This window comes from Triturus cristatus, chromosome 4_2 (assembly GCF_964204655.1).
Source record: "Triturus cristatus chromosome 4_2, aTriCri1.1, whole genome shotgun sequence".
Taxonomy (NCBI): Eukaryota; Metazoa; Chordata; class Amphibia; order Caudata; family Salamandridae; genus Triturus; species Triturus cristatus.
In genome coordinates this window covers 658,630,408-658,657,773 of record NC_140586.1, presented here as the reverse complement: position 1 = coordinate 658,657,773, position 27,366 = coordinate 658,630,408, and the positions used below count along the sequence as shown (strand labels likewise).

Below are 27,366 nucleotides of genomic sequence, written 5' to 3'. Positions count from 1 at the left end.
TTCAATAGCTGGTGTAACTTTAAGAAGTTTAATTGGCCACTTCCTACCATCTGAAATAATAAACATGCACATAATCCTTTAACATCTATTGTTTTCTTCATTTATTTAATTTTTAATTTTAGATTGTTCTCATCATTAAACTGTCTAGCCATTTCTGTTTGCTGGTAGGTCTGAAATAATAATGTAGATTTTGTTTTCTTAAAAATAAATTTGCCAATCATTGGAGCACAACCCTTTTAACATTCCTCAGCTCTCACCCACCTGTTGAGTGTGTGTATTGTACAGATTCAATATCTTGGGAGCAGATTTAGAAAAAGGAAAGGTGAATAAACCAGCTTAGTACACAAAATAAACAATTTGTAATTCATACCCCAAATCTGTTTCCAGCTGGAAAGCAGACCACAGCACTTGTCAATATGACATCTGCCTGGATTTGTCCCACTGGGAGAAGAAAAGCTTTCCCAGAATGAACAGAGCTAAAATTGATTGAAAGGGGCAGAGTTCCATATATTTCACTTTGAATCACCACAGGGTTGTGGAACCTATCCATCACAATCCCTGAAAAACAACCAGGGGATCCTCTTTGATGACCAACTCTTGTACACAACCCTATCTCAATACCTTGGACAAGGAGTCAATGTGCTGCTTTCCATCCTTTGAAAAGTTGTAACTAGGGTAACACCATCTACAGAGGCTTTCACCCAACAAAAAAACTATTATTAACAGCTTCCAAAAGTTGCTACATCTGGTAGAATAATGTATGTGCCTTAATCTTCAAAAATGTTGAGTATAACTGTAGGTCGTGGTGGATATAAGATTAAGTTACAAATCTAATCCACGGGTCAAAAAGCCTACCTGGGGAAAGGCCCAAACTGCTTGAGATCCCTGGACTTGGGCTACTCTCACCAACCACAAAAATACACATAGCAACCACACAACTAATGCACTTTCAAATAGTTGAAACACAAAGAGAGATTCTTGAGAGTTCAGAGCCATAGGCTGCAGAATTCACTGACCAAGGATCTGAGAGCCAAATCAAATTACAAGCAGTTGAGGAAGCTTCTAAAATGTTAACTTTTTAAGATCGCTTTCACAAACTAATAATTGACAAAGCCAATATGTCTTGCCTTTGAGACCTATTGGCTTTGTTAAAGATTTTAAGCCAACGCTGTGCAGCATGGCTAGATAAGAAAAAAAACCCTTAAGATGTGACCAACAGCACCACGCAAAATTTAAAAAGCCGGACGCTTTTTGTTGTACTTACTTGCCAATCCAAATATGATCCCCAGGTGGGACTAAGAACACAGAAAATGTGGGTGGAGAGGAGCAACACTGAGGGCGGGGTGGCGAAGAGGAGCAATGGACGACAGTGAATGAGAACACAGGGGAAGCAACACACAGGGTGGAAGGGACATGGGCAACATGGAGTTTGGGGGTGGGGAAGGGAAGCAATGCACAAGAGAGCAACGTGGAGCAGACGTGGAGAAATACACAGATGAGAAAGCAATGGTGGGAAGGCATAAGTGCTACTGCAACATGGAGGGAGGTGGGGACAAGCTCACAGGCTACCATAGTGCAGGGGGAGAGAAGTACATAAGGCAGACAGTTGGAACACTCATGCAGTCTCATGGAGTGCATAACCAAAAAGTAGTGTTTGAAAAGCAAGCAGAGGAAGCATAGAAGACAGCCACTCAAAAAAAAATGGTAAAGAGGCTATGCTTCCTGGAAGGGACAAACCCAAGATTATCCTGCTGGGACATGAATAAGAAGGCAGTTGAGAAAGACAGGAAAGGCAACCATTTGTAAGCAATGGGTATGCTCCAACCCCCTGTGTGTTTTTGGCAAGCCCACAATTAGTCTAGCAACAGAAAGAGCATGATGGACCTAAAAAGGATTACAGTTGAAATAAACTGAACAAAGTTTCCACCTCACCAGCATTTCCCGTATGTTGGCAGAAGACATCTGATTAAAGTAATTCAAGGAGACATATAGTGCTGTGTAAAACTCCTGAATAAATAACGAGCGCAGTAGGTGGTTGCTGTGTTGGATCCTTTTACTACAAGCTGTAGCTGATCATCCTGCAAGAACTGGGGTTCACTGGACCTTGTTTAGAGTTTGCTATATTTTACAATCCTTCTCTTCTCTTTCCCATCCTTTTTAACCCACAAAGGCCTTTACAGCATGACTAACATGAGGCGTTAAAGAGCAAAGAAAACTTACTTTTCTGAGAAATAAAAATAAGAACATTTTAATCATTGATGGTTGTAGCTTAGGGGGATGCTGTTTGGATGTACTAAAGAGATGATACTTGATAGTGCAAGAATGTAAGGAATTTCTTATCCTGAAAACTAAGAATACCAGTGTCTTTGGTTGCTTTCCTTACATTGCTAGCTGAACAATATGGCTACATCCATTCATCCTAATGAGTAATTTCTTCTTCTTTCTTGTCTGCTATCTGCCAAAGCTAGGATTTTTCTCAGATGAGATTCATGGTGCTTCCACTAAATTTATTGAGAAAAACAAGCTCCGAACATTGATCATTCTGACAGAAGAAGCTAATTTACTAATTTCTTAATCTCAAACTCGAGTTCGGTAGAACCTGGTGTCACTACACCTTGAGTAGTTCTCAAACCTTTTAAATGCTCTTTCCAGAAGTTTATTCACTTAATGTAAATTTGTGATTTTGGTAATGTGTTTATTTGCAATTCTGATGTAAGGACCACCCTGCCAGTATCTTTGTGAGCTTAGAAGAAGTTTAAATTTTATGAAACTGACACTGAAGTAACAAGTATCATGCAGAAGGCAAGATGGCCGACGGGTAAGGAGCTCCAGCCGGGAGCTACCGGGCTAGGGATCGCCTTTGGCGTTAAACCTGGAATTAAGCCTCCCACTGAACCATCCCATCCCCGGTGATTTTAATGCCACTATTCTGCGAGCTCCTGGGCGTTCGATGAAGATGAGGAAGCCACCCACAGCAACATGAATTATCCACCGCCTGCGGATTTCTTGGGTTATGGCCGAAGTGCATGGTTGAGCTGCTGATTGCAGCTGAGAGGAGATCGCCCTTTCGGGGGGTTGATCCAGGACTATCACCTACCTTCCAGACACTGACGTCGTTGCTCTGCATCCCGCTGTAATCTACTGCTCTCTGGAAATTGTGAATAGTTGTTCTTGGGCTGCCTTCGAGACGGCGATCCCGTTGTGCTTCCCGCGGTGACGCTGCTTTTACGAGAATCACCTTTTGCTCCATGTCTCTTCCATTTAAACTTGGGCTTCGGCGTCCTGATCTGTTCCCAGGGATGGACTGCTGCATCTTCCATCTTGCCCCCCCCCACACCGCTTCTCAGCTGCGTCTCCTCGGTGGAATTGGTGGTGAGATACGACCATTTTCCCCCCCATCGGCTGGCCTCCTTGGCAATCTGCTATTCTCGGCTAGAGGATCGATTGCCGACCCGCTGTGCTTCGATGCCGTAACCTCCATCACATCTGCGGTTTTTACACTGGACTCAAGTAAGGACTGCCTCTGTTACTGGCCCGGTGGGTTAGACCGACCCCGGATGCCTCCTCTAGTTTGGTGCCGTTTTGTGGAATCTTGAATTTAATTTAAACTAACAATCGTTTCTGCCCTATTCCCTTCCCCCCATCCTATGCTTTTCCAATATTTGGAGCTTGCTTCACCGCATTTCCAATTTTTTTTTCTATTCAATGTAATCTGCATCTATGCATATGTAACTCGTGTAACTTCTTATTTAAAGCGCTATGATACCTCTGGGTCTAGCCAGCGCTATATAAAACTTAAAAAAGGTTTTTAAAAAAGTGAATGCAAGACAAATTAACATTTCTCATAAACTTAATGCAAGGAAACTTTGTTTCCATTTTCAGATGACTCGACTATATTCAGTGAAATATTATCCAGGATATATATATACTGTAGTTCAGCTCCCTATCTTCAAGACAGATTGTTGAGATGACTAAGAGGTTTGCTGTGTCTCATTTAACTTTTTTTGCTAGTTTTCAACTAAAACTTATTCATTTTTTGACTTGGGCCAGGAGAAAAGAGGAAAGGAAAAGAGCACCACATCAAAAGGTGCAGCAGGAATACCTACTTTTGAGATTTACATGTCTAACTCATGGATGAGGGCTGAGATTCTATATAACAGGTTAATGACACACATCACCCGAGTCAGACGTTAGTATATGTAAGGGAAAGAAAGTCACTTGAGAATAAAATAATTACCCACTACTGCCATTTCCACATCTCCATTCATGATTCTTCAAGGTTATTACTGGAGTAAAATTTTGTACTGCAATTGTGGTACTCCTGGGTTACCAAAACAAGCAACAAGTACAGGTTATGTTTGATTCAAGTGAGCAGGGCAAATGAGCCTGTGAATTCCCAGGTTAACATTTCTCGCCAGACGCAATTGCTAAGAGATGGGATACTACCTAATTATTTCTGTCTCACATTTTAAGACATTTTGGATAGTCAGACATGGTAGTGAATGGAGGTCTACAGCCTAAAAGGTCTGCTAAATATAGATTAACTTAATATTAACAAAACAGACTCTTGAATATAAAAAACACTGCATCTAATAAAGAGTATGAAAGAAAATTTTACGATTAAAAAAACTGACCTTTTTCTTTTCCTTGGCATCATATAAAGCCAAACTAGCAAATATGGGCTCTATTTCAATTTCAAACCTGAAAAGAGAAGAGACATTTTGTTTCCATTACTAGAAACCTACCAAGAGAAAACCAAAGTTCAATCATATTTACATGTTCACTTTAGTTTTTGAAATCTCATTTAAAGTGCAATGGGGGTTTATTACATAACTCAGTTTTACCACACAAGAACCAATACACTTTCTGCAGCTATTTGTATTTCTATCACACTGGTTGACACAATTAGCCATGTTCCACACTATTCCCCAAGTAGGTCTCCAATAAAGAATCACGTACGACAGTAAGTGACTTATTCAAATGTTGGAGGGAAGGGGTCCTCCATCACAGATGTGGTGGGCATCCCAGATGCCATAATACAAATGAATTATAGCCAATGTAATTTGCAATACAGTGGACAGCACAATCATCATGTTTGTAACAGGGTCTCGGTCCGTCGAACTCTTAATAAGGGCCTATGCCTTAATTTTTAAACTTTCTGATCAAATCTTTCTGTTGCAGCTAAGACCAGAGATCCCTTTCCGGAATCATCATCTATCACAGGGACATTAAACAATGTAAGAGTGCCTGCTTTGCATAGGTATCATATACAATAACTTAACACCAAATCATGCTGGCCCTATGTTAATGTGCTGGTTCTTCCACAGAGACGTTTTCACCTCTTGGCATCTGCTAGTCTTTAACCATAGTTTTTGTGAGGCAAAAGGTATTGAATAGAATGGGTTGCATGCATGTATTATTTAGTGTACATAGCATGACCCCTGATAGAGGAAAACAGAGCACTGTACATGAAGTACAATAAGTATGGTGAAAAATACTGTGGGTAGTTGAGAATAACAGTGGTGGCTGGGTTACTCTAGGGAGGGATGCTGGGTGAGAATGAATATGGAGACTGCTAAGAGGAGAGGAGCAGAGTTGATAAGGAATAAAAGTCGTAAGCAGGTGAGTGTGTTGTGCGGCACAGCAGTTCCTCCCACCTGATACGTATGTAATTAAGGTGCCAACACAACAGTTTCTCTTCTATATAGACTAATGGCGACCCCCCCCCCCCCATTATTCTCCAATGTAACGATTTAGGTATCAGTGCCTGGTGTAATGCACAGACATACAGTTTGGATATGACCCTAAAATGCTTGAAATTACGTTTGTTCCTTGAAGCTGCTGTAATCATAGTTTTGACCTCTTGCCAGTAGAAAGTTAAGAACTAATATATTCAATCTATGCAAATACTTTCTTGAGCAGCTAACTGTTATGGAACAGAAAACACGGTTCCATTGTGCCACTGGGAACATTTTAATACATGCAGTCTTTTCCAATGGCAATAGGAAACATTTATTTTTAATCTCCAGCTCTATTTTTTTTCTTAAAAGCTTTATTTAGCATTTTTATAAAGTGTATATAACCATATCATCAGAAATACACATGAATACAGCTATAAAGTTTTTTTAGCCAACATCTGAAGCTCTACATAAAAAATTAGATTCTTCTAATTTCTCAGTCTGCACAAACATCCATTTACTCTTACATAACCAGTTAACCATTCACTACTGTGTGCACCCACCTTGTATCAAACCCACCCTCTTCCGAAGCACTGGGTTTTCTCATTCTCCAGGATTTCTCCTCTAACAACTTCTACATCTCAACATCTACTTTCCTTTTTTTTTTTAAATTCGTTTTATTCTTTTATGCACATCAATAAAATGAGTAGAATACAGTCTTACTCAATCAACAATTGGAGTTATTTTGATTACAGATAAGCATTTAAATCTGGCGGATAACAGATTGGATAGGTAAGTACAACACCTGAGATCGAGACCCCTCCCCCCTGTCCCTCACTACAATCCCCTAATACCTTCCATAGGCCCAGATTTGTTCCCATTTCAGCAGGCAACCTCTGGCTTTATATATAGTCTGCTATGCTTGCTGGCACCAATCTAAGTCGGCTTTCCTCTCCGCTATTTTGGGAGGGTTAATTGCATCCCAGTATTTTGCGATGTTGCGTTTGGTGATCATAGCCACCAGGGTCAACCACGTTCTCATAAACTTGGGCCAGTCCTCATCTCCAACAATCGTCAGTAAAAAGCATCTACTTTCAATGCATATCTGGATGTTCCCCAGCCCGTTAGGGACCTCCTTCTGGGCCAGTTATCAACAGATTAATCATGTCCACCCATATTTCCAAATCTTCATCTGCATTCTCACCCACCCAAACCTTCCTCGTTTGCTGCTCTTCAGCAGCTGTCGATTCAGACATTTCTCTGATCAATTCTGGATCCTGGGTCTTACTGGATACAGCTAATGCCAGCAGCCCCAATGCTTCAAATATACTCTGCGTTTTCTTTCTCTTGTTTGGCATAAGTATCATTCCTAATAGGCAGTGTGTCACTGATCTATCTTTTCTTTTAGTAGTGTACAAGATGTTGCCTGCATTGTTTCCACCAGGTGGAATCACTTGGATGTCACTGTTTTGCCTGATGGCAGTTAATGGCTCCATGGATGGCGTCGGTGCAATATGCTCTCACAGTAAGCTTCTCATTAACAACACAATCACAGAGATAAATCATATTTCTGCACTGAAGATTTAACAATACTAATGGGGGATATTCATAGTCGCCCCTACATACTGCTTATGCTTAGAAGATTTCTCCTATGCCTCTCTATAGCTCTGAAATCGCAGGTCTTGATAGAAGAGTTGTCTGGGAACTTACAAAATGCTTTTTTAAGATGTTACTCTTTATAACTACCAAAGGGAGTAATTATCCAGGAATTTAGATGTAAACTAAATCTTGCAACTTGGTTTGTGTTAGCAGGCGGTCATATATTAAAGTATTTTACCAAGTTGCCAGTAAACAAAAATGGAAACCAAATATCATATATGTGTTGGAAAGAAGCAGTAAGAAGTGAAAGGAGCTGGGCTCTATCCTTGACGAATACAACTAAAATGCTCAGAGATGGTCAGTAGTGAAATATCGGAGACCTTTCCTACAAATTTGCATTACAAAATGGCTCATGTAACGTCTTTTTAAATTGAGATTATTTAATAAACAAACCCTCAATGTCCCTGACAGTGGGGACATTAGGAAGCGAAGATGTATTTCGATATTGCGGTCAAGTGTTTTAAAATTCAGGTTACTTCGTAACCCCATTGTTTTGGTAGTAGAATATTTGTAATAAGATGCATATGAATAAAGGAAATTGTCTCTGCTTAGTGAACTGTAAGTGCACCTTATGCCATGTATTAATTGACAGTAATTTTAAGGATATTAGGGAAAAAAATTAAAAGCTCTTTCCATAAAATATGTCAACTTAACACAATCTTCTGAACTGGAGCTTTTAACATAAATGTACTTTTTACTTGTAACTATTGCGTTGGGTATTTTTAATGCTTTATAAATAGGAATATTATGTAGCAAAGATTTATGGACAATTTTGTCTCAAACTTTTCTGAAATCTGAATCGATTTCTGCACTGCTTGTACGAAGGGGGGGGGGGGAAAGCCAAATGCTGCAGAATGTCTGTCAAAAATTGCAATTTAACTCAACTGAATGCATTCTTTGCCTCGATTTTTAAAACTCTGCTTGTCACACAGAAAGCACTTTAAGGGGAAGGACCTAGCTACCTCAAACGTAGGATTTCCTTTTACTCTCCTTGTAGAAATCTTTGTTCTGCTGATCTGTTGTTGGCCAATGTTCCCTGTTTTAAAAGGTCCAGGGTAGGAGGTAAGTCTCTCCCTCCTTCCTGGGGCCCTTCACTGGAACAAAATGACTCTGCAGTTAAGAAGCACTGAACCTACACCCGTGTTTCGAAATAAACTAAACAATTGGCTGTTTTCCTGCCCCTAAGTTACTTTCCCATGCTGCGTTCTATCAGCCCTAGCGCCAGGACACACTGTTGAGTAACAGTGCGCTCTACCAATACCTACACATAGAGTGAGAGATGAAAGTTTTCAGCAGGCACAGTAAATACATCATGTGACTTGTGACTTGTGACTTAAAGAATATGTTCGGTCCATCTTGACTCCTTGTTTCACTCACTATTCTTTGTACCCATTTGCTAGAACTTTAGTTCCGATTTTCAGGTCCACATTTAGTAGTCAGACTAGTGTCTAACTAAGGAATTCTTGTGCATTCTAGGATGGTTTTGGAACAACCATCAGGGCTTCCAGTGCAACAGAGTCTGACATGACGCCCACAGCCAAGTTTAAATTTTATCATTTTGCAAAGTACAGAGTTAGGTCAGATCAAATCTTTTTGGACATTTCTAGGGCGAAATCACTTTTTGTTCTCAGCACTCTAAAATGTCACAAAAGACCTGAAAATTCTCCTTTTTCAGATGACCACCATAAACACCCTCTGCTCTTCTTCACTACTCCAATATCTTGACCCCAATCTCTCTTCAGCTGTAACCCTAAATGACATCTAAATAGCCTTGATTTTTGCAAACATTTGACAATGCTTCAATTGCAAACCCTACTGTTTATGTTTACCACCAAACTTTTGTAAATGTCAGTCTACGCATCTATAGCTCATATGCTTGATAATCAGGTCTACAGCCTATCACTTAAAAGCTATATGCCACAGGTAGATCAGGAGTGGCCTTCTAGTTGCTGGTAATAATGGCAATTCAATCTATCTAGAATTACTCCTATCAGCCCTACAGCACTTCTTTACATGATCTCTTAAATGCCTTTCCTCAGAATTTAAATAAAAGCAGCACTATGAAAGGGGGAGATCACCCTCGAATCCTGTAAATCAAGGCCACTAGTAAGTAATTCCTGTTAAAGGTGATTTTGGAGGAGAAGGTCCAGGCACTCAGTATGTCCATCTATTCTTAAGTACGATACATACGGTGGAAATAAGATTTTATATGACAGCATTTAGCCAATGACAGCCATAAAAAAACAGGTGGGTCCATTATGCTTGGAGATGGGGAATATGGGAGAGACCAACACTTCCATAATATTGGCACTACTCCAGTTTCCTATACCTGCTCCTGAATATACATTTCAGAACAGTTTCCAGAGGTTTCAAACAGTATAGTGTATTGGAACGTGCATCTACATCTGGAACTTGGATGAACAGGCACCATGACTAGGAAATGTAAATTTTGAGCTGAAGAGGATAAAACAATTGTGCCCAATGCCGGACTGCCAACCAGTAAAACGAAACCTGCTTTCTCTCATATAGAAAATCCAATATGGGGATGATACTCTCTGCAGCATCTGCAGGTAGACACACTGCACGGACCAGAATAGTATGATTATACTAAGCCTTCAACATACTGACTTGGTAAAATCTTGGCTAAATACAGTCAGGCATTTTAATGAAGCAGATGTAAAAGGTTACCTACTGGAGAACTTTGCAAGGTACAGTTCAAGTGACTTGAATGTTCTTTTTGCACAACCACGACCTCTTGCTACTAATACTACTATGGGTCTCTGCTTCCTTGACCATACCATGTCATGGCTAATTTCTTCATGAACGACTCAGTATTGCAAACTGGCTAACTGGCCAAATTTCTGTACAGCTGCATTTTCATAACCAATATGGCTGCTATGGAAATATTTACATGGTCGTCAAGGTCGGTATGCTTGGTCATTTGCCTGAGAGGCCGGAGTCGCAACTCTACTCTGCGAACACTCACCTTTCTTTTAGATGAGCCATCTGTCAATAACGGTGGGCAACAAAAGGTCAGGTTAGTGACTTACTGGTAAGGGTGTGGCAAAGGGTATGTATGGGGGTCTGTATAGTCTGCGCATGTGTGGACTGTAGGCTTTTATCTGCTGTCTGCAATGTAGAGGGATAGGGAATGTGTGATAATTCAGAAATAAAGTTTTAAGCCAAGTGACTATCTGAGTGATTATCTCATTATTCATTTGGTGCTCCACGGGGTCACTGGGTGTAATGCGGTTGCGTTGGTTTGTAATCTAGAATGGAGTGGACAGCCAAGTGTCTTGCAACTTTATACTGCGTTGAAAAAAATGTGCTCCCTTTGGCTGGAGGATTGAGCAAAGCTTGGCTGCGGTGCACAAAGGAGGGAAGCGAGAGGAGAGGTGACATGTGGGGAGGGAGGAGGAGGAGGAGGAGGAGGGGAAAAGCAGCTGTAACCAAAACTGCTACTAGTACAGAAATTAAAATTGAAGGTAATCCTCTTGGCATTTGATTCTGTCTGGGCATTTATTCACTTTGGTACATTGTATCAGACATGCATTGCAATGGTCTCTGTCACAAATATTTGCTGCTTTGCATCCAGTTTGTGGTTACCTGGAACACCATTTCTCACACACACACATAATTTGTTTGTAAGAAAAAAGATAGCTCCTAGGTACTGTTGCAGACCTTGAGAGTATAACAATATTTTTGTTGTCTCCCTTAGAAAAATCTGTAAATCCTAAAGCATTTTAGAAAACAAAAAAGAATAAGCATTGGGAAAGCTTATAGTTCTGGTGTTAGGTGCAAACCTTTTAACTTTGTCAAAGCTTGTTTTTTTATGGCATGGGTTTTGTAAAATTTATACTTGGAGGACCTACCAAGCCTTCACCAATATAAACAAAATGTCTAAACGCAAAATTATGTTTTTTTGTCTCAAAATGCACACACTGACACTGAAAGAACTTCTTTGTGTGTGATTGAGCTTCATGTGAAAGAGCAGAATGCCTTCAATTACTGTGAAGGTAGACAATGGCTGAAGTGGGTTTGACCCACTGCCTCATACTGCATGTTGTAGTGGGCAGAAGAAAAATGTGAATGACACTACAAAAGACAAATGGATAAAGAGGACTGACTGAAAGCCCCTATAAGTAAATATATGATCTACATAATTTTAGTAAATTCAAAAAGTGTTAGCTAAAGCCAGACCTAAAAATGGTGCTGTAATGGGGAGGCTTAAATCAATTTTTCAAAAACTTTCTTTGGGGAAGGTTTTTTCAATACCATACTGGACAGCATCAGCCTGATCATCAGTTAGAATAGTCTAAACAGAGGCCAATCCTGATTGTCCAAAAGGTGACAAATTAAAACTGCTGCTCCGGTCAACTTGCCTAGCCGCAAACCAACCAATCAAAATTGTTCCTTTAAGTCAGTTCAGTATAATTTAAAACTGACAAGCCAATCTGAATACCTGGAGGCAGCCTACACTGTTTTCAAATGTAGACTTGACTGAAAGAAATAATACAATTAGAACTTACTTAAGGGTTAAACATTTCACCAGCAGTTTCTGTCCAAAATGTTCTTTTGGTATTTCAGGGACACAAAGTCGCTCGATTGGCTCCTCCTGTAATCAGACACAAACTGCAATTAATACAAGTTTTCATCTACTGTTATATGCAACACCTACATAATTAAAACATTTCAAACAAGCGCTAGCAAAGACAACAGGTCTCTTGCTCTAAAAGGCCGAGCCTTTCCTTTGACAATGCTTTTGCACACATGGCAGAATATCTTGCAGTGGGCTATCTATATAAGAAATCCCTTTCCAAGATGCTTACCAATAAACGCAGGTGCATCATGACAAGCGTGCATGCATATGTTGTTGTGCATGTACACACATGCTGAGGCGTGCCCATCATGCGCACACACTAGAATCCTGATGCTGCAAGAGCAGGCCACACGGCAGCCATTTTAAATTTACTGTTCTAACATGGGGGCCAGCCATGTTAGAATGGTAAACTGAAGTATGGAGAAAGAAATTGAATAGGAAGTGTGCTTTAAAAAGGATGTGAGCAGCCTGGTGGCATTTTGCAGCTGCTGGGCCTTCATAATAAAAAGAAATAAACAAAAATAAAATAATAAAAAAATAACAGGGTAAAAGGGATAGGGGAGCGAGGCACAGAGCATCATGAAAGTGACGGTGAAAAAGGGGGGGGGGGGGGGGGAGTAAAAATTGAGCTTGCGGAAAGAGGAGGAATTTACACCTGGTTGCAGCACCTTCACTCAATAAATGCGTTTTTCCTTTACATTTTCTATGTTTTGAGGATGGCAGCTATGACAGTACTTGTCACATCTCTTCTTCCTATGTAAACACAGTAAACCTGCTGCTTAGTACAACATGCATCAGTACGAATTCTCTTGGGCTGAGATAGAAAGATAGAGTAGCCGCTATATAGAGAAGCTTACAATAATAATAGTAAGAAAAATAATTCAATTCAAGACATAGTGCGTGGAGCTATCCCTTAATAGGACACTAGGTTATTCTTTGAACAGGTTATGATATACTCAACCTACTCTGAAAATCTCTATGATCAGTACAAATTGATCTTTAGTCTATTCCATTAGTATAAACGTTAGGAATAGGCAGTGGAGTCTTTCAGGCTTTTCTCTCAAGTCAACTTAAATCCGTAGACAACCTAGCCAGGTCGAACAGTCGAAGATTTCAGCTCGTTAAGAAACTTTAGGCTTTAGGAAAAAAAAGACACATGATAACAAATCATACTAAGAGGGATCAAGTTATGCAAGTCTTTTAGACCTGCTTTTACAAGAAAACATCTGATGGGTTGTACTTGTCTGCAGAGCGTCATGCCCTTTTTAGGTCTCGCCTAGCGATGCAGCGCATTTGCTGCTCACCTTGCCGAGACCTATTGTTGTCGGTTTAGTGGGCGAAGGGGGGACAGGACATGTGCACGCGCACGGCTGGCAGCGTTAGCACAAGGAACAGCAGATGTGCGCGGGTTCGGCTCCCTCAACACGCACAGGACAGGAGATGTGCACTCACACGACTCAGCTCCCTGAACGCGCGCATGGCGTGCTTTCGCTTTCCCCTGGACACAGACATGGCCTCCGAGACTGAGCGGCAGGTAAGGGCTCATTCCTTCTCGTTTTATGATTCTGACCAGTAGCTAGCTAAAGCATTAGCAGGTTTGGGTTGAGGCTCGTTAATAAATTGAGTAAACTTTTATTCACTCTGTAAGTTCATTTCAGTACTGATGGCAGCCATAATGGTTTCCTATGTGTGACCTTGGCTGCACGTAGTCCAAAGTGAAGCAAAATCCACCGGTAGAAATAAATAGCTCCTTGTATTACCTCAGCATCTCAAGGCAAATACTCAGTCGTCTGTTGTAGAACACACTGACACTATTTCACCTGGTGTTAGAATGTGCGTGTTTGGCGGTCAGAAGGGAGCACTGGGAAACAATTCACCGGAGGTAGGTAGAACAATTCCTACAGTGTTCATTACTTGTCTCACTTGTGCATTCCACGCTTTGCAGCACCCTGACAAATGTTCATTGCAAACAACCTGCCTTGTACAACATAATCCCAAGGCAGGTAACCTTAAACTACCCCACTCAAAACAGGTGAAAGAAAGTTACTTTCCTGTTATGTAGTCTTTCTCTTTAACTTCTAATATGCACAACCTTATCAAAGGTTCCACTAAGCTCAGAGCTTTGTTTCCTCAATTGAAAAAAAACACTTGTAATGAGTGGGATCTATGGGCAGGTCATAGCGAGGCTGGCAGCCATTTTGTATCTGATAAAAACGGTATTCGTTATTGGATCGCAAGCTTGAGGACGTCTAAATGTTAGCGTCCATGGACAAAATTACGTATCAAACATCCATTTTAGATAAATGTAATATGTTCTTTTGGGTACTGTTGCAACTAATGTTGCAGTATTCTAGATCAGATTGTGGTATAATTAGGAATTGTTAAAAACCGCCCTTGCTGTCTTCTTTGGTGCCCTTACTGCTTCACATGTTAAGTATTTTGTAGCAAAGTAAGATGAAGCACCTCCCTGTATTAGCTATCCATGTCCTGCTTGTGTACTTCGGAAAGAGCTAACAAAAACATCGTTGTGTAGATTAGGTGCCTGTCAATCACAGCTTCATCCGCTGACATGCTCACCTTTTTAGGTCTCCCTTGGCGTGGGGAATGTTCTATTGTGGGGCCTTCCAGGTCGCCACAGGGGGCGGACCGCGTCCCGGTCCCCCCTCTCCCATCAGTATGTATACCGGTGTTTCCTGGGCAGCATGGAGATCTCGGGTCTCCCCAGGGGTATTTTAAATAGTTCTTCCGTTGGGGCACGCTGTCCTAGTAGTACGTCGCACTCTGTGCCTGCAGGCAGAGTCGGTGTTTTATACAGTGAGTCCGGTGCAATTTCTTCAGCCTCTTGGCGTCCTCCCTCCCCCCGCCTCCCTCCTTTGGGACTCACGGCTCCTGCCTCTGGGCTTTTGGGACTCGCTTGGCCTGGAGCAATGCGGGGGAATAATTGAGCTATTGCCTGCCACAAGCTTAGCTCCGAGGCAGGTTTCCTTTAGGCCGGTCATATGAAAGGTTTGACCTCACTGCTCTATTTCAGGCAGAGGCACGGGCCTCTGCAGTTCGAATTACGGGCCTTTGTAAGGCAAGTGGGAGCAAGGTAGTCTTTACATGCCTGCCCCGCCACCTGTTTTCGCACCAATCTAAATCCTTTGTATATCACTGCAAATGGTGTAAATGCATTGCAGGTATGCGACGCGCGTTTAGCAGCAATTTAGCAGGCCTTTTGACCCCCACCCTCCCTACGTGACATGCAGTCCGAAGTGCACCGAGCTTGTGGGGGACAAGTGGCTGCTCCGACCGGAGTTCAGCAGTGAGTTCCTTGACCCCCTGGGGCCGTCAGCGCGGTGAGGAACCTGCCCTTGTGCACCAGCACACCCCAAACGGAGCGTGTGCCACAGTTCCTGTGGGAAAGTTGGTTCCAATAGTCGCCTGCCCTCGCGCTGGAGACAGTGAAAAATTTTAACTCTATAAACAATCCCTCCCATATCCAAGAATACTCGCAAGCATACCCAAGTGCTCAATGGCAAGGCCACCGCCTCACCGGAAGAAGTAAGGCAGCAACCCGCAGCACCGCAGTTCCCTCACGGGTTAGTAGCATGGTGGTGTTGCAGAGGGGGCGTGGACAGGCCAGACAATGCGAGAGGACGCGTCAGATAACGTAGAGCAGGGACTGAGGGGCAACAAGAAGTTCTTCCTCTTGGGTAACGAGATTTGTTTACCAGGGTTTGTGGTGGATGAGTAAGCGGGGTGATCTGTGTATGTAGAGTTAGTGGTATAAAATTGTACAAGCTAAGATGTGTGTGTAGGATAAGCTGAATTTAGGTGCATGATTAGTAGTCTGTGTGTAAAGTAAGTGGTTGTCTATGCAGTAGAGTGATATGTGACTAGTCTAGGAGTGCAAGGTTTGTGTGTGCAAGTTGAGTGCTGAGTATGCAGTGTGGGAGGTATGCACGCCGGTGAGAGACATCTGCACAGATGAAAGACGTCTGCCAGCAAGGTAAACTGTCAGCATGAATGGTGTGTGAGTTCAGAGTGAGAAGTGTATTGTGGACTATGAGTTCAGTGCTAAAGATGAATTGTGCAGGGTGCAGTGTCTGAGTTCAGGGTGAGGGGCCTCTGGCGTGCTGGGTTAGCAATGATAGTGCAGGGTGAGTGTCCAGGTGGGTGACGTCAGGGTGATTGTATAGGATGCTGTATAAAATGCCTGTGGTGGGTGAGAGATGTAGGAGTGCAGCATAAGAGGTCTGTCAGTGCAGGGTGTGCCTGGGTGATTGCAGAGCAAACACTTTGTATAAATGCTGGGTGAGAGGAGTGCTCTTGTGAATTCAGTGTGAGCTGCATGGTTTTTTGAGTGCCGCACATTGCCAATGCTTGATTCAAGCAGGGGGTGCCTTAGTTGGCAGCGTAGTATTACTTTCATTATCAGAAGTGATGCAGGAGAGGGGCTCCCCGATTCACAGCTGCTAGGTAGGACTACATCTTGTGTCTATTTGTTATAAATGATACACCGGCTTAGTCCATCGCTGCCTCACCACGGCTGCTGTAATGAGGCCCATTGTGTCTTGCAACTTTTTTCAAAGGACCATCATCTTCGGGTTATTTGTGTTGTACATGTACCTGTGACTTCTTGCTTTTTATTTGATAACTTATTCATGCCTTAGGACTTGTATCTGATTGGTCAAATGCATTAGTTTTTTTTTTTTTAAATTAATGCATTCAAGTGCAACACACACTTTGAAGGGAGTTGCTTGGCATCAAACGCAGGGTGGCGAGAAAAATTAATAGAGCTGTTTTATCCCCCCCCCCTCCCCCTGTGCAGCTATGTGGTAGGGATTTGCCCAAGGACACAAAGTGTAAAGCACTTGAATGGAAAAAGATAACACCTGCTTTTATCTCTGTACTAATGGGCACCCGCACCTCATGCTGGTGGAATAATCTACACTGAAACTGAGAGTGCCAGGTGGCCTACTCTGTTTTCTCACCATCTGATTCCATGCGGAGATAGTCATGCAAGAGGAAAACAGCCACTATGACTTAGCCCATTGGCCAGTCACTCCAGTTACATCATACTCTGTCGCAAGTGAGGTTTATCGGCTTTACCAGAGCGTGTTCTATTCTCTTAAGGGGTGCGACAACAACGCTATATAGGAGAAGGATAATTCAGCATTTGAATATTCCATCTTGTTTATTTGCCTTTTTACTGCCGGATTTATTGCAGGCAATAGCAGATTGTATTTTTGAATACCTTTTTGTAAACTCAACAGTAAACTTTTTTTCTTTCGTCTTGTAAAAGCATTTGGTGAGATCAACAACTGGCGTGACAGAGATCGTTTGCCATGTGCTGCTTCATATTGATAAATGTATAGATCAAATAGCCATTTTTCGGTTGTTTATTTTTTATTTTTGTGTCATTAGTTTCTTTGTCTTCTTGGTTTGTTTCGACACTTCGAGAACTCATGATGCTGTGGGAGGCACCGCACGCACTTAATTCAATAAACTGTTGAGCTAAAGAGCATTTTGTGTAAGGGAAGTGTACAAAAGTAAAGTGTTTCAGTTTCAAGTATCATTGTCCTGTTTACGTGAATTTATAAAGCAAATTGTATTGTATATAATATTTATAGAGCGCGACAAACACCCTACGGGTACCCTGGCGCTGAAGATACGTGAACACAGACCAGCAGGGAGTAAGAAAGATAGAGCTTAAGATGAACATTACTCAGTGAAAACAGAATCAGTTTCTAGGGAACAGCCACGTTTTGATCCTTTTCCTGAACAGGGACAAAGTACTACATTGTCTGATTTCAAGTGGAAGTTCATTCCAGAGTTTGGCGGCAGCAAAACTAAAGAATATTCCTCCCAGTCTGGCCCTGTAGAATGTGGGTACCTTTGCCAGATAGGCAGAAGAGGAACGGAGACTTCGGGTAGGAGTGTAACAAACCAGTTTCTTCTGTAGTGGCTTAGGACCGAGTCCATGCAGCGCCCCAAACCCAATGCAAAGGGATTTAAAATATATTCTTTACTGCACAGGGAGCCAGTGTAGCTTGGCTAGGCGCATTGAGGCAGAAGAACCTCGTGGTCTGGACAGGGCTAGTTTCGCTGCTGTGTTCTGAACACGTTGCAGTCTCTGGATTAAATATTTGGGGGACTCCAACAGCATGGCGTTGCAGAAGTCAAGTCTACTTAAGATAACGCCTTGAACAATCAAGGCTCTGGCCGAGACTGGAAGCAATGGAAGGATCTTTCTTAAAGCACTCATAAGGCCGAAACAGCACCCCACCGTCTTATTCACTTGCATCTCCAGTGACAAGTTGGCATTGAACATGACTCCCAAGTTTCGCACCGTCGTGGACGGCGCCAAGGGAGTAGAAGTGCCAAGAGGCCAGAAGTTGCAACTGCGCAGTGTAGAATTTCGGTCTTATCTGAATTAAATTGTAGGGAGTTATTTCGTAACCACTGCGCAGTGTCGTGCATGCACGCATGAAAATCCTCCAGGGCATTAGGTTGGGTTCCATCAAGAGATAGAATGATCTGGGTGTCAACAGCATAATTTATCAATTTCACATTGTGGGCCCGAATGGTATTAATCAATGGGCTCAGATAAATGTTAAAATCAAATTGGGCTGATGGCAGATCCTTGTGGAACCCCATGACAGATATTTGTGAAGGCTGACTGGAACGGTGGAAGAGCCACTGCCTGACATCTGCCAGATAGATAGGATCGAAACCAATCCAGGGCAGTGCCCACTACTCCCACCTCCTCTAGACGGGTCAGCAAAATATCATGGTTGACCGTGTCGAAAGCAGCAGACAGGTCAAGCAAAATAAGTATTGCTGATTGTCCCCTGTCAACAACTGACGCAGATCGTCCATCACAGTCACTCAGTTCCGTGTTCTGGACAGAAACCAAATTGTACATCTGCCAGGCAACTAGTGCGTTCTAAAAACGCTGACAGAGATTTTCTGACCAGACGTTCGAGAATTTTCACTGGATAGGGGAGGAGAGAGATGAACCGATAATTACCCGGGCAGGTTGGATCAAGAGTGGCCTTCATCAGGAGTGGCGTAACTATGGCCTGTTTCCAGCCAGATGGTACCACTCCACTGGAAAGTGATTGATTACAAATCTGTCGGAGCCTGGGGAATAGTTCTAAGTCAAATTCCTTCCAAATTTTGTGTGGAAGGGGATCTAGTGGGGAACCTGAGGAGACGCCCAGGGCGAGCCTACTAAATTCCTCCTCCGAAAGGGGCTCAAGATGGTCTAGGAGACTCAGTTTACCAGTCCCTTCACCAGTCCCTTCACCAGTCTGTATACCTGCATACGGTACTCCGCCCGCACTATCAATTGAGGTTGCTAATTTATGAGTCATGCCTTCTACCCCCCAGAGGTGTTGGTTTTAAGCCCAGTGATGATAGTACTGATTATTTAGTAAAAAAAGGTTGCTAAACTATCACAGAGATCTTGAGTAGGCTGAATCTGGTTTTGAGAACTGAGTATTAGTGAGATCCTCAACTAATTTAAAGATGCATTTGGACTTATTCGATGAGTTCAAAATGATCTCTGGAAATATTCCTGTTTAGCGGCAGAAATTTCTTTTTTATGAAGAGATATAGCCCCTTTCCAGGCAAGCTTATCCTCATCTGCATAGTGCTTTCTCCATTTTCTTTCTGCCTGCTTACATTTTGATTTCAAGTCTAAGTTTCTCATTGAACCACCTAGCGGAGGGTCAGCCTCTGTTTTTGCAGCGTTTCAGAGGGGCAATTTTTTTAACAGTTGCAGTAATATGACTACAGAGGACCATATAGTTCTCCTCCACTGATCTATGTACATCAAAATCCCCTTTGATAGGGAACGTTGGTGACTGTGTCGCATTTTCCTATAGCCTCTTCCAATCCCTACCCAGGAAGTTCCTAACATCCCTCAGGGTGGTAGCTCCTCGGTTAGGAATGGCCATCAGAAATTTGATCAAATGATGGTCAGTCCAGGCTACAGGAAGAATCTCCATGTGGTCAATAACCCTTTCCTTAGTGAAAACTAGGTCGAGCACATGTCCCCCTATATATGTAGGTCCAGTTACTCCCTGGAATAGGCCCAGACTTTCGCAAGATTGAAGAAGGGTATGGTAACCTGTATCTAAGGTCCCATTTTACCAAAGATTAAAGTCCCCTGCAATAAGCAGTCTCGAGTGAGTGACAGCCATATTGTTAAAAACATCTATCAGCACCTGTAATGGAGACAGATTGACTGCGCCAGGGGGTCTGTAGCACACTATGCCATCCAATAGGTGCCCCCTGGGGTCTTTTAGGGAAAACCCCGGGAGCTCAAATCCCTCTAGTGCGTCAATGTCCATAGGGACAAAGTCTCAGCCTTCTTTAAACATAAAACCAACCCCACCGCCTCTACCTGTGGCTCTGGGCTTGTGAAAGATCTTATAGCCTGGGGGACACGCCAATCCTGGTTCGAGCGCTTGCCTTTGGCGTGCCGCTGGTGCGCCCGCTGCGCACGTCCGCTGCGCTCCCACGATCTTGCCGAGGAAATTAAATGGTTTCCTAGATCACGACGAGTGCCGTAGACTGCAAGGTCATGCAATGTAGGTCCTCATATATAGAACTAGAATAGAAGGCAATCACATCAGTCACATGTGTTTGGTATACGTTGATGACATGAGTGACGTAACGCCCTTGTTGTGGTTGATGGGGAAGCGCAGGGGTTGTCCCTCACCCCACCGTAGTAATCTTGCCCTGCAACTGTAATGGATCATTTACATCCACCAATGCCCCTACTTGGTCGTTTTTTTTATTTTAATTTTATTACATTGTTCGGAATATGAATAGAAAAAATAATTTGAAGAAGTGCTCCGTTACAGTTGGGACGAATACAGAGAAATGCTTAAGTGAAGGTAGAACGAGATAAAAGACGTAGAATATGTATGTCCAAATTTCGTCACTGCGTAGGGCTGAGGTTTATTTTAGGTAATTTCTAGCTGCTGCACTGCGCTACGTGAAAAAAATTGTAAATCTTCCCTTCAGTAGCTATTACCATGCGGTATTTCTTCCCCTCCTCATGCCATCCTGAGTTTTGCAGCTGGGATACGGAATTACATGCAGGAATCAGTGCTTTCGAGCCGAATCAGGCCCGTTATTTGCTAATTTTAATCAGAATATCACTTGGACATTTTGTTTGCTTTTTATTTTTTTCTATTTGTCATTTTAATAACATGCATGATAAGATTAACTTCAGAAACACATGTGAATGCTGCAACACAGCAGTTTAATAATCTAGACAGTCGTTCGGCTTGTTTTTCTGTCACTGGAGTTCTTTTACTAAAACAACAAGCACAAAGTGCAATTGTTTCTTTCTGGCTTTGCCAGGGCTTCATGTTACGGAACAGCAAGATAAAATGCTTAGAAACCAAAAACATAACCAAAAAAGTTGTCATTTACAGCACCAATAGCTCTAACTTTCACAAAAGCGAGACCTATTGCATTGCAAATGCTTGTTTTTACATTTACTGGACAGTGTTAACCTGATCATATTAAAAGTGTGGATACACTGAAAATATTCTTACACTTATTGTCAGGAGACATTAGTTTAGTGTATGCATGCAATATGTTTAATAATGCACGAGGCATGTTTCATCATAGGATTCTAAAATCGGACTAATCTTACTGAAGCAGCATGCATTATCTAGTGTTTTTATTTCTGTCACCAAAGCCAATTGCCATTTGTGTAATAAATGCATAGTGTGCATGATAAATATGTGTATGTGCGTGTGCATGTATATGTATGTATGTATGTATATGTGTGTGTATTCAAATTATTTACATGTATAACCTATACAAAGTAGAAAAATGTCACAATAAAATAATTATATCAGTCACAATTCTATTTAAAAGTGTACCCTGAAGCTAGTTTAACATATATATATTACCCATCTTATGATGAAGTCCCAAATTATATCACTCTGGAGGACGTTCCCTAACCCATTCAGAACAGCTCTTTCTACGCTCTCTATTGGTAGAGAGGTACCACTTTTATGAACGCCCAAAAAGATTAAAATAGTCTGGCCAGACCAAAGTTAGGGTCTCATGAGACTTTGGGTTCCTGATGGGAGTGAACAGATATCAGGCCTACTGTATGTCTTTTTATGGACTCACAGCTGTAGTGTAAAGCTTCCTAGGCCTGTTTCGGTATGCCCTAATAGCCATTATGTAAGTTGTGCAGGTGTCCCCTAACAAAGAACTGTCTTTACCAACTGGTACAAAAGAGACATGACATCTACTGAGCAGGACAGTGGCTTTTCAGTTCCCAATGGGAGAATCTAAATCATTTGCTTCGTCCCTGAACAGCTACCAGGATAGCTCGGTATTCTACAAAGAGACCTAGTTGTGCTAAGGCCTAACTTCTTAGGATCAAAGTGCGCAAGCAAGCTATGCTAGCAGGTGCAGAACTCTCCCTCCTTTCATGGACAAGAGCGCTCTTCTCTGTGAGATGACCTGGCTCTTCGACTGATCCAGAGCTGCACCCCACCCCCCCTCGCCTTGAGACCCTCACAGGTGAGTAGCGCACTTTATAAACCCTTGATTGGTTGATTGATTGATTGTGAGGCCAGTGTGGTTCTTGTACGTAGATGAACCAGGTCAGCGAACAAGACTTAGGGAGATTAGTAGGAGTCAATGGAATGACTAAATAACCAGGTGTGTCCCTAATCACAGACACGCCCACTGGTGTTGTCAGAGGAAAGATGTATATGAACATCTCCTACAATCAAACATTAAGCTGTCTAAGGCATACTGGCTCTCTGCCCATCCATGAAGCTAATTGATTGCACCTGGTGGTATGGGGAGTGACAAAGGCATCAATGGTTGGTACTTGCTAGGCCATGAAGACAGATTAAGTTGCTCTAGTTGAGAATGGATATGCCGTATAATGCTACCTGCTGTGGCACTGCTGATCCCCATAGTGGGTGTCTATCAGCTGCATGCAGGGCCACTTTGTATCTTACCACTAGAAGGTAGCTTTTCCATACTAGGTTATGATTAGCTCAAAAACACACGAGCAGGGACAAATTTGATTTGTTTCCCCCAAGTCATGAATGGAGACATCCCTGCAATGTGCTTCCACCTGTACTCTGATGAGTGGGTAATGATCACGAGCTGTAGATTTGGCATGTGAAAGGGGCATCTTAAACAAATGTAGTGAGCATAAGCCCACCATCTCAAAGCTGACACCAAGGATGGCAGGATGGTGGGATGAGTTAGTATAGGTACCCCAATCTCTCATCCTAGCATGTCACTGCATGAAGTTACAGGGAATGCATGTGGAGTTTGGCACCGAATCCCCCTCCTTTATGCAGAATATCTGAGGTCACAGGAGTCTTTGAACAACACCAGCCCAGTATGGTATAAATGTTCACGATGTGATTCATCATCTAGTAGATGGTCATTACCTTCTCAAGAAGAAAGAAGACCTTTGCCAGCCTGGACTGCAGACTTGACCCTATGAACTGAATCCTCTTGGATGCAGCATTTTGGTTAGTTCATTGAGAACCCAAGACTCAAAGGGTCAAAAGGGTCAATGTTAGTCCAGACTATGCATCCTGCCATGATAGTGAACTCCTCCAGCTGCAGAGAGGCCATTACCAGGACCACGACTAATAAAGATCCTGGGGTGTCTTATTGAGATCAAAAGTCTTTCTACTGTAGTGGTAATTCTGGTTTCTCTCCATTCAAACTGAAAGATCTTCCGATATTCCTGTGGGACAAATATATGAAAGCATGCATGATGAAGATTCGACCAGCATCTCCTGTTATTGTGTTAGAAAGCTGCCTAGATCTGACAAAGTCAGGGGGAAGAACTGAATTAGTAGTTAAGATCGCAGATTGGGCAGGCTTCTCCACCATTTTCCATATAGGGGGGTAGTGGGAGTAATATCTTGGCCAACATTTTAGAGGCTCTATTGCTCCTACAAGGAGACACCGCTTGACATCCTGCAAAGTTAAATGAATGTCACCTGGGACAGGAGTGCCCTGGGAAGGGTGCATAGATGTTCCTTTCCAATGGGAAGACCTACGTGTCAAGGGTTCTCTATGTCCAGTCCAATAAAAGTGATGGAGAGAAAGCTTTTCCTAAATGGTGTGGAGTGTGCTTACTGAGATGGCACCAGAGAGAGTGTCTGGTCCCTAGGGCCTTCTTGACCCAGGTTTGCCCTTCCCTCTTTAACTGTGGGTTGCTTTCAGAGGAAGAGCAGGCTCTGGTTTGTACTTTGAGGTAAAAAATCAACATGTGATTCTCAAGACTGGAGGGACCTTTGCCAGCTGCAAGGGGTTGGTGGTCTTAGCTGTACCACTGAATAACAGCATTTTGTAATTCTGGAGGACCTCGTTTATCAAGTGATTAAATGCACTCTTCCCATTGAAAGGAGAGGACAACCATGGAGTTCAGAATATTCAAGCCGTAATTGCTAATGCAGGGACAGACTGAAAATAATGGTCCTGATGGCAGTATCTATGCAGTTCTGGGACTCAACAGTTATAATTTGGACCAGGTAAAACATTAACCAGTGCTCTTCCAGGACATTGACTCGGAGCAAGCAGTGAATCCTTCAAACATATGACAAAAATGCAACCTATAGCTGGCCAGGAAGATGCTGGTACTGACGTGACTCGGTGATAGACCTCTGGGCTTGTAAATTGTCTTACAATGTGTTTTGAAAGACAGCCTGCACCACAGGAGACCAAAAGTGAACAATGTTAAAAAGCCTAGAACTTGTTTTCAATGGATTTCTAGATTGCAGACTCGCTGAATGATTCTCTCCAGATATCGAGCCTGTTTAAGGAACTGAGGTACAGTAGCCAAGCCGAACTCCATTGGAGGAGTTACTGTTTTCAACAGAGCATAAATGCCCAAATTCTCCGGGAGGGGCACAGGGAGGACAGCACTCCTAAAGCATTGGCCTTGGTGGCATGGTAACAGCTGGCTGGATGCAGCTGTACGTAACCTCAGGTACTGGTCTCCAGTTTGGTATCTAGATTCCCCAAGCGGGACCGCTTGTAGGTATGAAGTCTGGAGAGTACATTCCCCGGAGTGTAACCCTTTTCTGAAGACCCAGCAGCATAAATCAGAAGTAGGTCTTGGATCCACCGATTGGCACCTACGCTGTCAGATGGGACAGGAAGACTGATGCCTGCCACTGGTTGTCAGGACTTACACCCAGATTGGAGTAAGCTCCACTAGATCGGTGGGAGATGCAAAGGCAGTAGAGGATGTTGAACTGGGCTAGACATCCAAGTCACAAAACTCAAAGCATCCAAGGTTTAGAAGCTCCTGGGCCCGCAGCTCTTAGTTTGATGGGGCAGACTGGAATGGCCTGTCGAATACTGAGCTCACTTTTTCTGAAGGGGACAAAAATAAGAACAGGAGTCCTGAGGCAACAGCAATACAGTGACACTAGGGAGACTAGTGCAGACTCCTGCTTTTCCAGGAATTGGATCAGCAAAGAGCACAGCTGCATCACATATCCCTGGGTATGCTCCACATCTGGTGATAGGTGGTCTCTCAACAGATCTACTGTGGTTGGGTGCAGAAAGAGGTTAGATAGGCAAAGGCTAGTACTTCTCAGTCCCTCCACATAGTCTTCAACCATGTGATTTGAATGGGAATAATGACCTGCCCAAACACAGGGGGATATACTCATCCGGCACTATATCGTGCAATAAGGCTATGTAATCCTACCTGCAAAGCGAGCGAGCTGGCCTGTATCACGAGGATGGAAAAGGAATCCGCAGATGGGTCCTGCTGGTCGGACAGCAACTGCAACATAGACTACTAATCTGTCCAGGACAAGTCTCCAGAGTCACTAGAGTGAACCGACTCCTGGTATCTAACACACCAATTGATGAAGACTTGCTTAGTCACTAGTTTCAACTGAGTTAGGGCCCCACAGCGAGGAGAGACTGAATAAATCCAGGGCTTCAATCTCCGCTTACGTCCACATTAACATAATGATATGGAGCTTAAAAGAGCATTTGCGATCCTTGTCTTTTAAGCACTTGACGATCCTTACCGGAATCTGTAACTGAATCCAACTTAAATAGGTTGTGCAATTGAGGGGGGCCTGGGGAGAATGGTCTTATGTGCAGGCACTTCCACATCTCCTGCAGTTACACGAACCACGTGAGGATGACCTCTACATAGGAGAGTTCCTGTGTAATGTCGTTTCTATGTGTCATGTGTTAAAAGAGTGCTCAGGATCATGCACCCACACTGCATGCATGCCAGCACCAATGGTGCAGGGGTGTGGCACAGCTGCAGAACATGGACCTTTATCACAACAAGAATGCTCAAAGTTGAGGGTTGGGCATAATCTTCAGAGCTGAAGGAAAACGAGGATGGAGGGGAAATCAGCAAACAAGGCTTAAAGATCTAAGGACTGTTCAGGACACAGCACGTGCCTGGAAGTTAATGAAATCATGATAAGTAGGTTCATGTGATCCTTTTTTTTAAATTAAAAAAAAAAGGTGCTGGCAATTGCAGATTCATAGAGACAGTCGCCCTCCACCACTAATCTTACATGTCTGAGAAACGCAAGATCACTGTACAAAAGGCATTTCTTTTTTAAGAAATAAATCTACTTTAGATCCCTTCTTGACTCAGTCAAGAACCAACTGAAATATGTCTTCCATCTGGTCAAATACCTAACAAACTACACAAATGGTAACATTTCAGAACAGAGACTGGAGGTCAGAAATTGTTGAAACAGTGAACCTATACCGCCTCACTCCTCATTCCGTCACCAACAAGATGCCTTTAGATTTGTTCAGGGATTGGAAACCTATCACTATGATGTGTCCCGGGTGTAAGAGTTGCAAAGATGTAGGCAAGTGCCCGGTCTCAAGTGAATGGGAGGTGGCCAAAGATGCGTACGTAGAGCGGAAAAAATGTAATTTTGATATGATACATGCTGTCTCGTCAACTAAGGCACAAGTGGGAGATATGGTAAGGCTGAAATTTCCCCAAAAATGGAAATATTCTACATTTTCTACACCTCTTGAAGTGGTCATATTGTTTCACAATGCTGTCAAATTGAGTGATAATCGCATCTGGAAAATAAAGTGGGTGTTGTCCCTGATAACACCAAAACCTGTGACAATGTTGTGGGTGTGTAGCATGTTTTTTCTGCTTTGAGGAGAAGGGGGCACACAACATTGCATCCCAAACATTTGAATATTTTGCTTAATGCTATATGTTGGTCTTTGCCCAGGAGTGGTGAAACAATATGTTGGTGCCCGCATGATTTTCTTTTGAACTTGCAATTGCTCAATGCTTTGAAGAGTGGACTCTGTATGTTGTTGACATAGATTCTGACAGAGCATAGAGTATAAGTTCTGTGCTTTTGTTTTACATTATTTGGAGGGAGGTGTGTGGTATCATGTCTG

At 42.7% G+C, this 27,366-nt stretch overlaps 1 protein-coding gene across 13 annotated transcripts in view; it reads right to left on the bottom strand.

Moving 5' to 3' along the window:
• DOCK7 (dedicator of cytokinesis 7) overlaps positions 1-27,366 on the bottom strand; it is an 888,535-nt gene that overhangs the window by 682,797 nt on the left and 178,372 nt on the right. For all 13 annotated transcript variants that reach the window (XM_085602421.1, XM_085602422.1, XM_085602423.1 and 10 more), the window contains exons 7-8: positions 11,867-11,952; positions 4,635-4,701 (exon numbers count right to left, since the gene is read on the bottom strand). In XM_085602421.1, coding sequence (XP_085458547.1) covers positions 4,635-4,701; positions 11,867-11,952 — 153 coding nt within the window. The remainder of the gene's footprint in view (positions 1-4,634; positions 4,702-11,866; positions 11,953-27,366) is intronic.